The sequence below is a fragment of the Botrytis fragariae genome, assembly GCF_013461495.1.
Source record: "Botrytis fragariae strain BVB16 chromosome Unknown tig00000000, whole genome shotgun sequence".
In the NCBI taxonomy this organism is placed as follows: domain Eukaryota; kingdom Fungi; phylum Ascomycota; class Leotiomycetes; order Helotiales; family Sclerotiniaceae; genus Botrytis; species Botrytis fragariae.
Genome location: NW_023500986.1, coordinates 649,136 through 663,427, shown reverse-complemented (window position 1 = coordinate 663,427; position 14,292 = coordinate 649,136). Strand labels below are relative to the sequence as shown.

Genomic DNA, 14,292 nt, shown 5'->3' with positions numbered 1-14,292 from the left:
GAAATGGAGGGATGGAAATATATAAGTAGAAATTCGGAAAAGTACCCCTCCTTTCGTGGCAACCAATGAAAAGGAGGGGGTTGTTAACTGTGCACTTGCATTAGTAAAGCTCCCAAGGTCTGGAACGGAATTGATTAGAAAGAGGAAAGGATCCAGTGTTTTGTTTTAATCGGGGATTATTCCGCGTCAAGGAGACTTATCTAGATTGGGTAGCTTATTTGGAAAGTTGTTTACAGTTGCTTGTGTCTACTTCGTACTCGAGTACATGGAGGGAGGAGTGAAAGGAAGAGTGAAAGGAAGAGTCTTTCCGCTACTCTTTCCGCTACTCTTTCCTTTCTAGCTTGCTCCCATCTACCTAGATCCCAATGAAATTATACCCCCAAAACATTTGATTCTCAGGTTATTCTACGAGATTCTATTCTTCCATCTATTCTTCACACATACACCTGCAAATATAATTTCCATTCAAAAAGACCTACCTACCTACTACCTCGCACTCCTCTTTAGTAAGTGTTCGCTTGAAGAGCACCTCGGGTAACATCTACAACATATAATAACCCCAAACAAAACACATTTCATACTTGCATATAACTCGGGGTAGCACGTAACTCTTCCTGGCCATTTCATCTAGGGTACTAGGTACTTGGATACACGCGTAGATACCTGCCGACATTGTACAGATTCATACAGATTCACACAGATTCACACATATCATTTTAACACTCGACCTTTTCTTTTTTCTGGTCAAAGTTTAATTTAGTGCTTTCTTCTCCGCATTTTGAAATACTAGGTGGGTGATTAAATACCATACATAGCGTCGTTTCCTTATCGGTTATAGTCTTGTAAAAGCTTGGCAAGGGACGAGTTTCTGTCTAGAAAAGTGTTTAGAAAATGTGGTAGTGCGATTTACTAGTTCTTGACCCCTTTTTTCTCTAGCATCGTATCAAAAAGAAATAAATGCGACGACGATAATAAAGTATATCCTCACTTTGCAACATTCCACACATGATTTTGGTTTCTTTTTGGTTGGATGCTGGGTTCCAACTTTGCCATCTACCTTCTTCCTACGTAACCAAAATCTTACCCGACCCTACCACATCAATGCCGTCACCTCCCCACCTTCCAATTTCTCAACAAACCCCTGGTCCGCTCAATCCTCAATCATCCCAGTTACAATGCGCACGTCGATGTCACGATTCACAAAGCATGGAGCCAATGTGGGGCACGGTTCAAGCAAAAACCACATCGCGATGCACATGGCTCTAATGCCGAGCATCACTTATCCCCGACAACGAATGGTGAGCATGGCATTACATACAACACAGTATAATCCATCGAGAATGTTACTGTATCTGTATGTACTCTGTGAAAATGACCTCGGATATGGATAATGGGTATCACAATATGTATTATTGTTGCTTGTAACTTTTTACCACATCGGGAACATCTTTCCAGAAGGAGCCTCGGGAAGGGAAGGCCCGGCAATGGTAGGAAAATGCCTTTTGGAACTTTATTTTACCAAACGAGAGGTGGAATCCGCCGCTTCATGTCGCACATTACACATAGTTACCCAGTAGCGACGGTATTATCGCACAACGACATAGTAGTACCCGAGTATCTCAAAGATGCCTATCTAGTACTTCAAACCCGTCTATGTCGTAATCGATCTGACATTATCTCTCCCATCACAAAAATAAAACCCCTTCTGCAACATCCAACATCCAACATCTAATATCGGAAAGGTCCCAAATCCCAACCAAGATAAATTCCAAGGTTTTCCCAGCCAACAGTGGATACCGACTTACCACCTAGTACCTATGCAACCCAAAGAAAGTACCCAAAAACATCAAGGTTCCCGAATCAAATTCCCAACTAACTCTGATCATCTCCAAATCCCGAATCTCGGTATCTATCGCGCTTGTGGCTGGCTGGCCACGTTCGTTCATTCTCTCGCACACTTTCAAGGTTTTCTTTCACAAATGAATGCTCTAGCTTCCTGCGGCGTAGATAGCTTTCACACATGGGATTTCGTGATATGAGTATGGGATTTCGTCCTTTTCTCAAATTGCAATCTGCTAAGAGACCTTGCCTTGTCCACGGGGATCCACAAACATATGTGACAGCAAGTTCCATTCTGAATTATCCATGTGCCATACCTACATCGACAAGATCCATGAGATCGTTCGTGGCCCTCGCCTCCTTTTATTAGTTTATCTATGGCTTGCTAATAGGACTTGACAAATCTAAAGATCTAGACTCGATTGTATCACAAAGCAGAGGTGCGCAGGACTCGTAACCATCTGTCGAAAAGATGATCAGGTGTTTGGTTTTCGCGTAGCTTTCAAATTTAATGGTAGCTAGCTAGATTAGACCTTTAGCTAGATCATTCCTTTGGCCAGATCAATGTCTTAAGTGTCAATATGATTTCATCACTAATCCATCAATCTAAGATGCTCAATTACAAATAAAGATTCAAATACAGTGCTCCCGGCCCAGATGCAGATGCTCAAAGACGCCTATGCATCTATTATACCTCCGAGAATGATGGTCTTGTTCATATCCATGAGCGTAGCAAAAATATGGAGCTCGACATTTGTACCCCGGACTCCAGTTTGATCCTTCCCGTCAATTATTCAACTGATGTTTAGGTATGGTATCGTGATCATAGTACACACGGTCATTTTTGTGAATCTTCTTCCTCTATTACGACTCTTGTTGTACAGTTTGCTATTGTTATGTTAGTATCGCCGTTTCTTAATTGCATAAGCCACTTCCAAGCATTGGAACACTTACAACAAGCCAATCCATCCCCTCATCCACACCACTGCCATCTACGGCACTACATGCCACTATACTCCAATTCCTATCCCTTAACTCTCCTAGTCTTAAAGCCTCGGAAATCTCACCAGCACCTTTCGCTCCCGGTTGATCTTGTTTATTCGCAAATACTAGTAGTGCAGCATCTTTCAACTCGTCCTCATTCAACATTGCTGCCAATTCTTCTGATGCAGTGCCTAATCGATCAATGTCTGTAGAATCGATAACGAATATTACCGCAGCCGTATTAGCGTAGTAGCAGCGCCAATAGGGTCTAATTGACGTTTGTCCTCCAAGATCCTAAACCAAGCAAGTTAGTCAGGAGTCGCTAAATGGCAGATTTGAGAAGAATGAAGAGAGGAAATATGACCTTACCCAAACGTTGAAATTTAGATTTTTGTACGTCACTGATTCCACATTGAAACCAATAGTCGGTATTGTAGTTACCACTTCCCCAATCTGCGGTTTCCCGTTAGCATAAAGCCCCTCCTGTAGTGCCAAAGGTCTGTAGCCACTAACCTTCAACCTATATAGTAATGTAGTCTTTCCAGCGTTATCCTAACCAATTCGCAGATATATTAGCTTCCCCTTCTTCTTTGCTAGTCCTCGAATGCCCCAAGAGGCCTTCAGGCTACTACTTACCAGTCCCAAAATCAATATCCGGATCTCTTTCTTCGAAAATAGCATCCCCGACAGCCACGAAACACTTGCGCCCATCTTGAAAGGCTTGTAATGGTATTTCCTGTTCTCTTCCTGTTTCTCTTGAAGTCGACCTCCTAAACAACTATGCTTAGCTGTCCCCTATCCTTGTCTTCCTGGAATCTTCCTTTCTTTGTCCCAATCTTATGCTCAATAATCACCAGATTTGTAGAATTCGTAAATCGTCGTGATGCTGTAATCGTCTGCGATAATTGGGATGTCTTGTAGTGTCAAAGGGTAGGACTTTCTACTCAAGTGATCTATGTTTTACCAGCGAGGTCAACTGTTCAAATGTTGCTTTGATGCAGCGCCTTACCGTATTTCCAATCCTAATCGCGGAGCGAGAGGTTTCCGATCATGATTAGTCATAACTTTATTTTTCCAGGCCCCTCACGTGCATCGACTCAAGACTTGAGCCTGAGAGCCTTAAGGCTGATCGAAAGGGCAACCGAGAAATAAAGCCCTCGTCAGAATTTTTTGGTGTGTGAATCCATTGAACCTCTATCATCGGACTTTTGATCCAGCACGACAACGACAATATCGACGCCGACTTTTCAAGATGCCGGTATGTACTACCTTTTTTAAATGACGCATACGTTCAATCGCTTGGCCTGGGAAATTGGAATGGGTTCGAGATAGGAGAAGGATTTATGGGCGCGAAATTGAGAGATGGAATTCACGATCTCGAATACCAACCAAACGACCTGGCCAAGGAGGAGGAAACCACACGACATACCATATAGATGCTAATTCGATACTTCTTTACAGTCCCAAAAGTCATTCCGCACCAAGCAGAAGCTTGCGAGAGCCCAAAAGCAAAACAGACCCATCCCACAATGGATCCGTTTGAGGACTGGTAACACCATCCGGTATGTTCAAGATTTGGAATGCCCCAAGGCATCAGCACAAAAACCAGACTTCCACCTCTTCGATTCCCCTTTCGACTTTGTAAAGTCGAGATGAATCATTATCGAATATCAGCAACTTCGATCGATCTTTTGACTAATTGAATCCAATAGATACAACGCAAAGAGACGTCACTGGAGAAAGACTCGTATCGGTCTTTAGATGCATCACCTTTCAACAGCAAAACATTCCATCTTCTCCTCAACCTCTACCCACGCTCATACGATTTTCTCTTTTTTCCGCTTCTCGCCCATCCACCAAACCATACTCTACTTATCCCGAATTCGCACGATACTAAGACACGAATGGCAATTTTTATGAGGGAGGAGCATGGAGAAATGAAATGATAATTTTTGCTCGGTTTGGCAGGAGGATACAACTGATGGATGTTGCTTTGGGAAAAGGGAGGCGTAACATTTCTGATTGCTAGGCCGGTTCAATGAATGGCATATATCGCGATTGAGAGAGGATCATTGTGTTTATAGCAAAGTGACTCAGTGAGGAAATGGGATGTTTTGTTGATTTCTCCATGTTATATTATTGGGGTTTTGAGTGGATTTCGCTTTGTGATTGTGAATGGGTGTGATCACGCTCATCTTGAATCTCCATGGGATATGGATTGAAACGTCTAGAAAGGTCGCTGGGAGGACTTGGTACTTGGATCGGATATTCAGCTTCGGCCATGTTTTTCAGCATCCTCCATCATTTTACAGAGTATGATCGAATCAGCCCGCATCCACGAACTGCAAGGGGTCCTCCTTCCCCTTGGTCCCTTGATCTTCCCCATATCTAAGATTTACCTTTAGTTCATCCACAACCACCCTTTTCACAGCAACTGCCCCCACCCCTCCCTTTCTCTTCCCACTCATTCTTAGCCATTTCCTCCCAGCATCATCACATTCCTTCATGTTCTCCCTTTATCTCTCCTGCTCCAGAATCTCGACTCCAGTTTTCTCCACCTCCACCTTTATGCACATATACCCGCCCTTTATTCATCTATTCCAATATCCATTCCCCCTTTTGTATCATGTTCACCCTTGTGTGCACCTCTACTCTTTATATTCGTTTTATTATACTGGTTGTATCATGGCATGTCATGATATCATGTTTATGATCGTATTAATTGTGTGAAGTCACATATATATACACAAACGTATTCAACGAGTGCATTTACACATATACACACTTAACTAGTGGATTATGAGTTATTATGTCTGTTTGGGTTTAGAGTCGAATGAGTATCTATATGTAGATATATGTGTGGTATTTGAAATATCTAGGTATTTGTCTATTGAAAGAGAATGAGAATGGGAATGGTTATTTGGTTGGTATGGGGGGGAGTTTGCTGGATGTTTTACAGTGTATAGTGTATAGTGTATAGTGCATAGTGGTGAATATAGAGAGAGAGAGGCTGCATATAAGCTGGAAAAACAGGAATAAGAGAGAGAGAGAGAGAGAGAGAGAGGGGGGTGGGAAAAGAGGAGGTGAGAGTGGAGTGTGGTGTGGTGTGTTGAGTGTGTTAAACTGGACTGAGTTGGGTAGGAGGTGATGGAGTTGATGGAGTTGATGAATTTGGTAGGATTTGAATTAGGATATAGGACACGAGATATAGAATGCTAGCTAGTAGTAATACAAGCACCAAGCAAGATATGATCACAAGAACCCTTCGTACGATGAATAAACGAGCAGGGGAGGAGAGAGAAGATATTCTTCATTCTATCCAGCTACATCACCCTACTCTCACGAGAAACCAAACGATCCTTCACATCAAAACAAATACAAAAATCCGGAATCTCACTGTCTCACAGAAAATTTGTTGATTTAGATAAATCGAACCCCGAGTAATCTATCTGGTTCTTACTAAAATAATATATATATACATATATCCCTTTTCATTTTCCTTCGCTTGTATACTCTATACTCTATACTCTATACTCTATACTCTATACTCTATACTCTATACTCTATACTCTATACTCTATACTCTATACTCGAGACTTTGGCTGCCAAAGGATGATGGATTTGATGTATTTAATGTATTTGAGTATACATATGTACATATAAATATATAAATTTCCCAGAGACTAACAACATGAACCATCACAGCGAGAAGAATTTTCAAAACGCAAGTCTGATTTTCTTTTGTGCTAAGATTCAGACTCTGACTCATTATACTTGTATACAGACTTGCATGTAGATTTGTATAAAGGATTTCCACATCAGAGATATATAGAAATCGAGATCACGAATGGAAAATCAAAGAGACGTAGTAGGTAGTAAGTAGGTGGGAAGAGATATTGTTCTGGGGGGAAAAGGTATCTTCGATGATTCGCTAGATATATCATACTTTGCTCGGTATATATATGTACACACACACACACACACACACACACACACCTATCTAAACCCAACCAAAAACCCCGCCGCACCAAACCAAAGGATATCGCATCATATCAAATTTATGAATTGCAATCCTCGTAATCTTCGTAATTGGTTCAGGAGAGACAACGAAGAAGTGAGTGTGAGAGAGAGTACCTACCTACCTAGGTAGATAGGTAGGTAGGTAAAGAGAGTTGTAATGATTTGATACTGGATACTGGAAACTTTTATATGATTACCAAGGTAGGTAGGGTGGTGAGGATGTTAGTGGGAATGTCAATGTCAAAACTCAATGTTCATGAGAGTGGGAATGAGACTGATGATGTAAATGCCACTAAATGGTAATAGTGGAAAGTGCAATTGTAATATCTACAACAGAAAGAACAGTCCAAAACACCCTGCCCAAAAGATCGCCTTCAATGTCAGAAGCAGCTTAGAAAGAAGAACGTCCTGGCTAAAGAGCAACTTGCATTTCGAAGAAGCTTGAAAAGAACCATGCCTCCAAAACTATACTCACAAAATCACATATTCACATAACAAAAGAAGACATAATATAATATTGAAAACCAGTGCAATTGTGTGATACCTGTATGGTTGAGTGTAGACTATCTATGTAATATCCTTTATTGACATCCTCCGTCTACACTTCAGCATCCTCATAAAACGCCCGCCCAATGTGTGTACATACACACTGTAAACCCTAATAGAAAAAAAAAACTAGGAAATAGACCCCCCACGCCATGAAAGTGTATGAACCTGGACTTTCGGTTGGTAATCAGAAACAATCAGAGAACTCCCCCCATGCTACTGAAGCTAACCATCACCCCACATTTATAAACAACCCCCAAATCGTGATGGTATCATACGGTAACCGCGGTAATTATTTTATCAACGTATAGTCTTAACGATCCTCAGCCCACTCGTTCTCGCGGCGAATTTGCTCTTCCTCCTCAGGAGTGAAGTCATTGGTGATGTTGAAAGTCTTTCGGATTTCCTCTGGGGACTTTCCCTTGATCATGTTTGCGACTGTCTTGCATCCGACGTCGAGAAGAGCCTTGATGTCAAGGTAGTTGGCAGCCTAATGGTGAGTTGTTAGAAATGATCAAGCATCTTTGTTTCAAAGAAATATAACTTACAAGGATGATCTCGAACAACATTTCTTGATCGACTTGCATAAACTTTTGGTCCCATTCCTCAATATCAGTAGTCTTCTTGCGACTATCTGAATCGTCATCGGCAGTTGGGGCAGGGTCGTGCTTGTGGTGGTCAGCCCACTCGATAACCTTGCGGAGAACAGCCTCATTGACCTGTAAAGAGAAAAAATTATTAGTTTGATGTTCAATGAGGATAAAGGTGAAATGATGTCAGAGATCTAAACTTACGTTAGGGATTGGGACGGGAGTCTCGAGAACACCATCTCCAAGATCATCCAACATGTTCTTGATCAACATGGAGCGCTCAGCAACAGATCGCTCTATTGATAAAAGTTAGCATTCATTGTTGAACTCGGTCTGCGGGTTTGGGTTCGGATAGTAGGCGGGGTAACTTACCAACGGTAACTTCGACATTGTCATTGCTGACGAGCTTGATGGTGGTGGCGGTACCTTCAGACATTTTGGAAGATATTATTATTTTCTTTGTGTTAAGGTGGTGGTTATGAGAATTTGTTGTGTGTGGGTGAGATTGTAGAGTTGAGTTGTGTTGAGTTGTTTGTCAAGTTGGTGGATGTATGTGTTAATGAGAAGGAGGATTTGAATGGGAATTGAAGGCGCCTTTATGTCAGGCCTTATGGTCGCTTAGCCTGAGAAAATCCCGGTTCAAAAAGTGTAGTATGAATTAAGTATTTTAGTACGTCCTAGTGTCTTTTCTAGTTGGTCTTCAAAAGTCAATAAAAGTCATCAATCACAGCTGGACCATGTTAGAGTCTCGAAAGTGAATCGTAACTGCTGTACATGAACAATTGACATGTTCAATTGGCGTAAATTAAATATCAGGGAAGGGCATGGAAGTAGCTGTCGTAGCCTTCTATACGGTGAATAGACGATCGGTTGCCTAAATACCAATGTTTTGAGTCACTGGGGATCAAGTTTGGAAGAATAACAAAGTATCTACAGCTACCTAACAAGCAATCACCCTTTCCCTCTCTGGGATTGTACAGTTTGCATTGCACCATGTCAAACCGTAGCAAGCAGCGTCTATTTTGGATTAGCGCCTTCCTCATCATCAGTCAAAGTAAGCGCTACCTGATGGAAGCCTTGGGATGTTCTGTTTTGTTCGAGTCGGTGAAGCTTGGATCTAGATGTGCACTGTACTCTTGTGATTGGGGGACGAGGCAGAGTCAAGAGTCAAACTACGGAGTACCACATATAGCATAGAGTGGCTTTTCTATGGGTTCTCAGCCTTGTCTGGTTTCTGGTTCAACTCCGCTCACAGCATGGCTAGCAGAGCACGTGATATGTGTGTTATTACATAGGTAGCATGAGACTCGGAAAGTACAACGCAACGAAAGATTCCATCAAGAGAAGTGGCCAAGGAGTTTACTATGATTAGAGTACCGGTACCTACCTAGGTAGTACCTATGTTGCCAAGTGAATAAGTTTGTTCTAGCTGATTCCTCGAAAATCTTCTTTGGATAGTACTGAGTTAATCATCATTCTATCATTCGGCGTCTAATCCACTGAGTACCTACGAAAATGCAAATCATATCCAAAATATAGAACGATGCAGGTGGAGGTGGGGTTTACAGTCCTCCAAAAGATTGACTCCGAGTCCAAATTGACTGAAAACATTTTAATAAAGGTTAATCAAAAGCCGAAAAGCTTGATGCTATCATAGGTCAGGCTACCTGAGGCTACACTAGGTACTTATTACATACATAGTACCTAAGACCTGTCTTCGTGTAACATCATTATTACAAACCTCATCTCATCATCTCATCGTTACCCCTTTTACTAATTATTGAGGATATAATAATTTCTAAGCTGAAAAAAAAAAGCACAAAGTATCTTGTATCATCACTACAATGTACAAATTGCATCCGGAATGAAAGGAGCAATATCTTCGGCAATGAATACGATTGGTCAGCCCATTCCAAATCTCCTGTCATTCCGAGATTGCTGATCTCCGTCATACCCCCAATGCCATCCTTGAAAGTGGAAAAAAATAAAAGGTAAAAGGTAACGCGACTTTACTTTCCAACCGTTTCCGTTTGAAAAACGTATCAAACAACCCATATTTCTCATACTTATCAGTGTTTGGAGTGTCCTTTGGTTTTCTCTTCCCATTTCCAATGACCTCTTTCTCTGTTATTATCCTTTTATCGCGTTTGCGAATACTTCTTTAATTTAATCCAATTTTTCTTCCCATTCTCATCCTTCAAACGTATGCCCTAGGTAAATATCAGAAATGCCTTTTTTCGGGCGTGCGTACTTATTTCTTCTTCTTCTACGAGTTTGGTTTGCCCTTTCTCCAAGTTATCTACATCCCGATGAGAACTTCCAAGGTCCAGAGGTTATAGCTGGTAAGTTTCACATTATTTCATGATGTAGCTTCCCCTTAGCTCCGGCAGATATATTCGGTCGGCATATCTGTAAAGGGAGCTCCTTGCATGAAATGCAATCTACAAAGCATCTCTGCTAACAATCTGCAGGTCAAATCTTCAGCTATCCTGTCAAGTTAACCTGGGAATTTACATCCGAAAATCCGATTCGAAGTGTCTTCCCATTATGGCCTATCTATGGTCTGCCGATGCTACTCCTTCGATGGCTCTGGATAGGAAATGGAAATGATGGGGAAATCCCTCCGATAGCAGTGTTTTTCGCGTTGCGGCTGTTGATGTTGACTTTAAGTTTTGTGCTTGGAGATTGGGCTATTTGGGAATTGGCCGAATCAAAAAGGCACTACAAAAGTGCAGTCTTACTTGTGGCATCTTCATACGTCACCTGGACATATCAAACACATACATTCTCGAACTCGATAGAAACATTGGCAGTCGCATGGAGTTTGATTTTGATACAGAAGATCAAGGCAATCAAGGTAGGACGATGCGGAGAATGTGTAAAATGTGGAATATGAAGCTAATTGTCGTAGAAGCACACTTCCGTATCATTATGCGGAATTCTTGCCTTCGTTGTGGTTTTTGGGGTATTTAATCGCATTACCTTTCCAGCCTTTTTGTTCATTCCGGGTCTTCGTCTATTACCACATTTCAAGAGAAAGTAAGGTTTTTCGACCCACATGTGTTACCCTAGCTGATTTTTGATTAGGCCCTTTTCGCTCGTTTCGATGATCCTCTTCGGTCTCCTTGCTACATTTATTGCAATCTCTTTGGATACGAACTTCTACGCCAAAGTCCCGGTCACTTGGTCCTATCTTTTCTCCCATCCAACAATTACTCCATTTAATAATCTAAAGTATAATCTTGCACCAGAAAATCTTGCGCTTCACGGCCTACATCCATGGTATCAACATAGTCTAATAAATCTCCCACAACTACTGGGACCCGCCACAATACTTCTCTTCTTACGACCTGTGGCTCCTCTTCGATTTTGCTCTGCTGTCTCGGGTGTTGTTGTTCTTTCATTTTTCAAACACCAAGAGGCACGATTTTTGCTTCCAGCCATTCCTTTAATATTATCATCTGTAAGATTACCCAAATCAGGAGTTGCTTTGCGTATCTGGGTTGGTTTGTGGATTTTCTTTAATGTTTTACTGGGTCTTTTGATGGGTGTATACCATCAGGGAGGAGTTGTCCCAACTCAAGTCTTCTTGAGCAAACAACTAGACGCCACTCATGCTTTTTGGTGGAAAACTTACAGTCCGCCAATTTGGCTACTGAATGGCAAAAATGAAGTGCTCGACACTCATGATCTCATGGGCATCAGAGGAGAGCTCATGATAGAAGAGGTTAGCAAACTAGCAGCTTGTCTTCCAAAATCTGGAGAAGAGTTTACAAAAGCTACCTATCTTATCGCACCCAGATCCGCCACTTTCCTAGATAAATATACGGCAAATCAAACAGATCTGTACTTTGAGGAAATTTTCACATATAAAAAGCATCTCAATCTGGATGATATGGATTTTGGGGATGATGGGTTCTGGAGTACGATCACGAGGGTGATTGGGAGGAGAGGAATTGCGGCATGGAGAGTTACGATGGATTGCCCGGAAGGAACCAAGGACATGGAGGAATCGAGAGATATCTCTGAGAATGGAGAAAGTAGTTAGTTGTGGAGAGCCTATAAATCAACGTTCTTTTGTTTTTGTTTTTGTTTTCAAAATGTGGCTATCTTGACATTCTGCGATGCAGCTCACCTTCATCAGGTTTCGACATTCCGGGGTTTATGGTCTCGGTAAGTACTCTCTCTACCCGTGAGGAACCCTCCTCCCCAGCTACAAAGCCTGACTGAACTAATAAATCATTCAATGTAGACCAGATGTCGAAATACAAACTGTGAATAGCATTGAATGAAAATTGGTAAGCCATCTATGGAGAGAGCCGCATCAAATCTTGCAAATTTGGTGAATTGGTCTTCGTTCTGTTCATTTACTTCCATAACGTTTTGTTTTACGGTTATGGTAGTGGTGGTTCATTGGATGCCATACGCTTGCCTAGTGAATTGGAAACTTGGCCCGTACCATGCTTCGTTTTTTATCCATTTATTACTTTCCACATCCCACAGCATCAGAATCTCAGTTCTTCTATGAGATAGTTTGAGAATATTTCAGCAAATTCTACTGTGAAATCTTCAAAATAACTTCGGACAATCAAGCAACCCTTCAGGATGCCACTTCTCGCTCTTTCCAACGAACTTCTCAATGCGATCCTCGAATTCTCTGACTTTAGCGGTTCACGCGAGCTCTGCAAGACTTGCCATCTGCTAAATGAACTTGCCACGCGTTATTTGTATTCTACGATTACCTTCGATGACAAGATTGAAGAAATTTGTCCAAAAGATCCTTGCCACTACCTCTTCCTTCGCACTATAGTCAATCGCCCTGATCTTGCGAAATTCTCAAAAATCTTCCAATGCACATGGTTACTTCGTGCAGAACTCGAAAAGATCTGGAGACTCTTCTATCCCCATCTAGATGATGAATCCGATCCCGCTACCGGCTTATGGACTCTCATTCGAATCAAGGTCAATGAGGCCAGCGCCAGCAGTAAACAAGCAAAACTCTGGCACACAGGTATCTTTGGATTGGGGAATAGCAGGACACCGGGTAGTGACGGTATCTTGGCACTAATTGTCTGTCTTCTCACCAATCTGAAGGAGATTCATATGTCCGAGGGAAATTTTAAGCGTGGTGGAAATGCGGGCACCATTGACCCTACTGCAGAGTTCTTCGCCCCTATGTTTGCGCACGCAGTAGCACTTCAGACAAAACAGAGAGCATTGGAACATGAAATCTCGCCATATTCTATGTCTGAATTGACATTCATGTCAATAAAGAACATTTCGCATGATCATGTACCACTTTCAAAGATTGTACAGCGTCTTGAATTGCCATCACTCAAAAAGTTCGTCGTTCAAGATGCCTATGACCTTTTCCCGAAAGCTCCCTTCAGCATTCCAGAAACATTTACTTCTCGAGTCCAGGACCTGCAATTTGAGCGTAGTGTGTTCCACCCTGAAAATTTGAGAAGACTCCTGAGCGCTTGTCCGTCACTTCGCAGGTTTGCGTTAGAGCACTCCAGCATCAGCGCCCCGTTTTGTTCCACTGAGATGATTAACGGTTTGATGGCCAGTAAGGAGACACTCGAATTCATTGAAGCTGGAGTGGCAAGTGAATACATACGCCCCCATTTGGTTGATACTGGATCCTTCGGTCGACCTGGTTCATTTGCAAACTTTCCAAAATTAAAGGAGATTGTTGTCAGCGCTGGAGTTATCCTTGATGACTCAATAAATAAGAACACATCTGCAGAAACAGACAGCGGTGACGATACTGACGCTGATCACACAAGAGCCTTTTTACAACGCATCCCTCGAAGTCTCCAAAATCTCACATTGAAAGACTGCTACTCTTTTGATCACACGACATTTACGGCAGTGTTGGCATTGGTCAGAGAGAAGGAAAGATATGCTCCAGATCTCAAGTACATCAGCTTGACGTGGCGCGGTATTCACTCTTCAGAACATCGTCTGGGCAAAAATGATTTGATCAAGGCATGCAAGGAAGCAGGAATTGAATTGGGAGTATATTTCAAACATTACTATTTGTAATAGGTAATCAATAAAGCATCAGGGAGTTACATACGGTATTTGCATTTTTCCCGGAATATAATGTCGATTTGATCATGGCACCAGCAGAGATAGATGGGAGTTTAGCTTATGGAATCTCTCCATCAATTTTGAACAAATGCGAAGGACTCTTCACTGCTAAGATGCTCTCAAGGTCTGCATGTATGTAACAAACACAATAAAATTAATTGTCAAAACTTCAGCAATGAGAATCTCATGCAATATTTCATATGTGTTTGTACCATAA

The 14,292-nt window shown here is 41.9% G+C and overlaps 5 protein-coding genes across 5 annotated transcripts; 3 read left to right on the top strand and 2 right to left on the bottom strand.

Moving 5' to 3' along the window:
- Positions 1 to 2,703: 2,703 nt before the first annotated feature.
- On the bottom strand, positions 2,704 to 3,534 carry Bfra_006415 (putative adp-ribosylation factor 1 protein; the record flags this gene model as incomplete). Its single annotated transcript, XM_037336788.1, has 4 exons — positions 2,704 to 2,727; positions 2,794 to 3,117; positions 3,193 to 3,375; positions 3,460 to 3,534. The coding sequence occupies 4 exons, from the start codon at positions 3,532 to 3,534 to the stop codon at positions 2,704 to 2,706; spliced, it is 606 nt and encodes a 201-aa protein (XP_037198154.1).
- A 521-nt stretch (positions 3,535 to 4,055) lies between these two features.
- Positions 4,056 to 4,479, top strand: Bfra_006414 (putative 60s ribosomal protein; the record flags this gene model as incomplete). The annotated part of the gene is made up of 2 exons (XM_037336787.1): positions 4,056 to 4,081; positions 4,285 to 4,479. Exons 1-2 carry the CDS (start codon positions 4,076 to 4,078, stop codon positions 4,477 to 4,479), a joined length of 201 nt encoding a protein of 66 aa, XP_037198153.1. The 5' UTR covers positions 4,056 to 4,075.
- A 3,223-nt stretch (positions 4,480 to 7,702) lies between these two features.
- Positions 7,703 to 8,519, bottom strand: Bfra_006413 (putative scf complex subunit skp1 protein; the record flags this gene model as incomplete). Its single annotated transcript, XM_037336786.1, has 4 exons — positions 8,352 to 8,519; positions 8,184 to 8,275; positions 7,938 to 8,108; positions 7,703 to 7,879 (listed from the first exon to the last, which is right to left on the bottom strand). Exons 1-4 carry the CDS (start codon positions 8,413 to 8,415, stop codon positions 7,703 to 7,705), a joined length of 504 nt encoding a protein of 167 aa, XP_037198152.1. The 5' UTR covers positions 8,416 to 8,519.
- Positions 8,520 to 10,206: 1,687 nt separating this feature from the next.
- Positions 10,207 to 12,027, top strand: Bfra_006412 (putative gpi mannosyltransferase 4 protein; the record flags this gene model as incomplete). Its single annotated transcript, XM_037336785.1, has 4 exons — positions 10,207 to 10,321; positions 10,451 to 10,836; positions 10,891 to 11,018; positions 11,067 to 12,027. The coding sequence occupies 4 exons, from the start codon at positions 10,207 to 10,209 to the stop codon at positions 12,025 to 12,027; spliced, it is 1,590 nt and encodes a 529-aa protein (XP_037198151.1).
- Positions 12,028 to 12,584: 557 nt separating this feature from the next.
- Bfra_006411 (uncharacterized protein) lies at positions 12,585 to 14,027 on the top strand (the record flags this gene model as incomplete). The annotated part of the gene is made up of 1 exon (XM_037336784.1): positions 12,585 to 14,027. One exon carries the CDS (start codon positions 12,585 to 12,587, stop codon positions 14,025 to 14,027), a length of 1,443 nt encoding a protein of 480 aa, XP_037198150.1.
- Between the last annotated feature and the right edge of the window lie 265 nt (positions 14,028 to 14,292).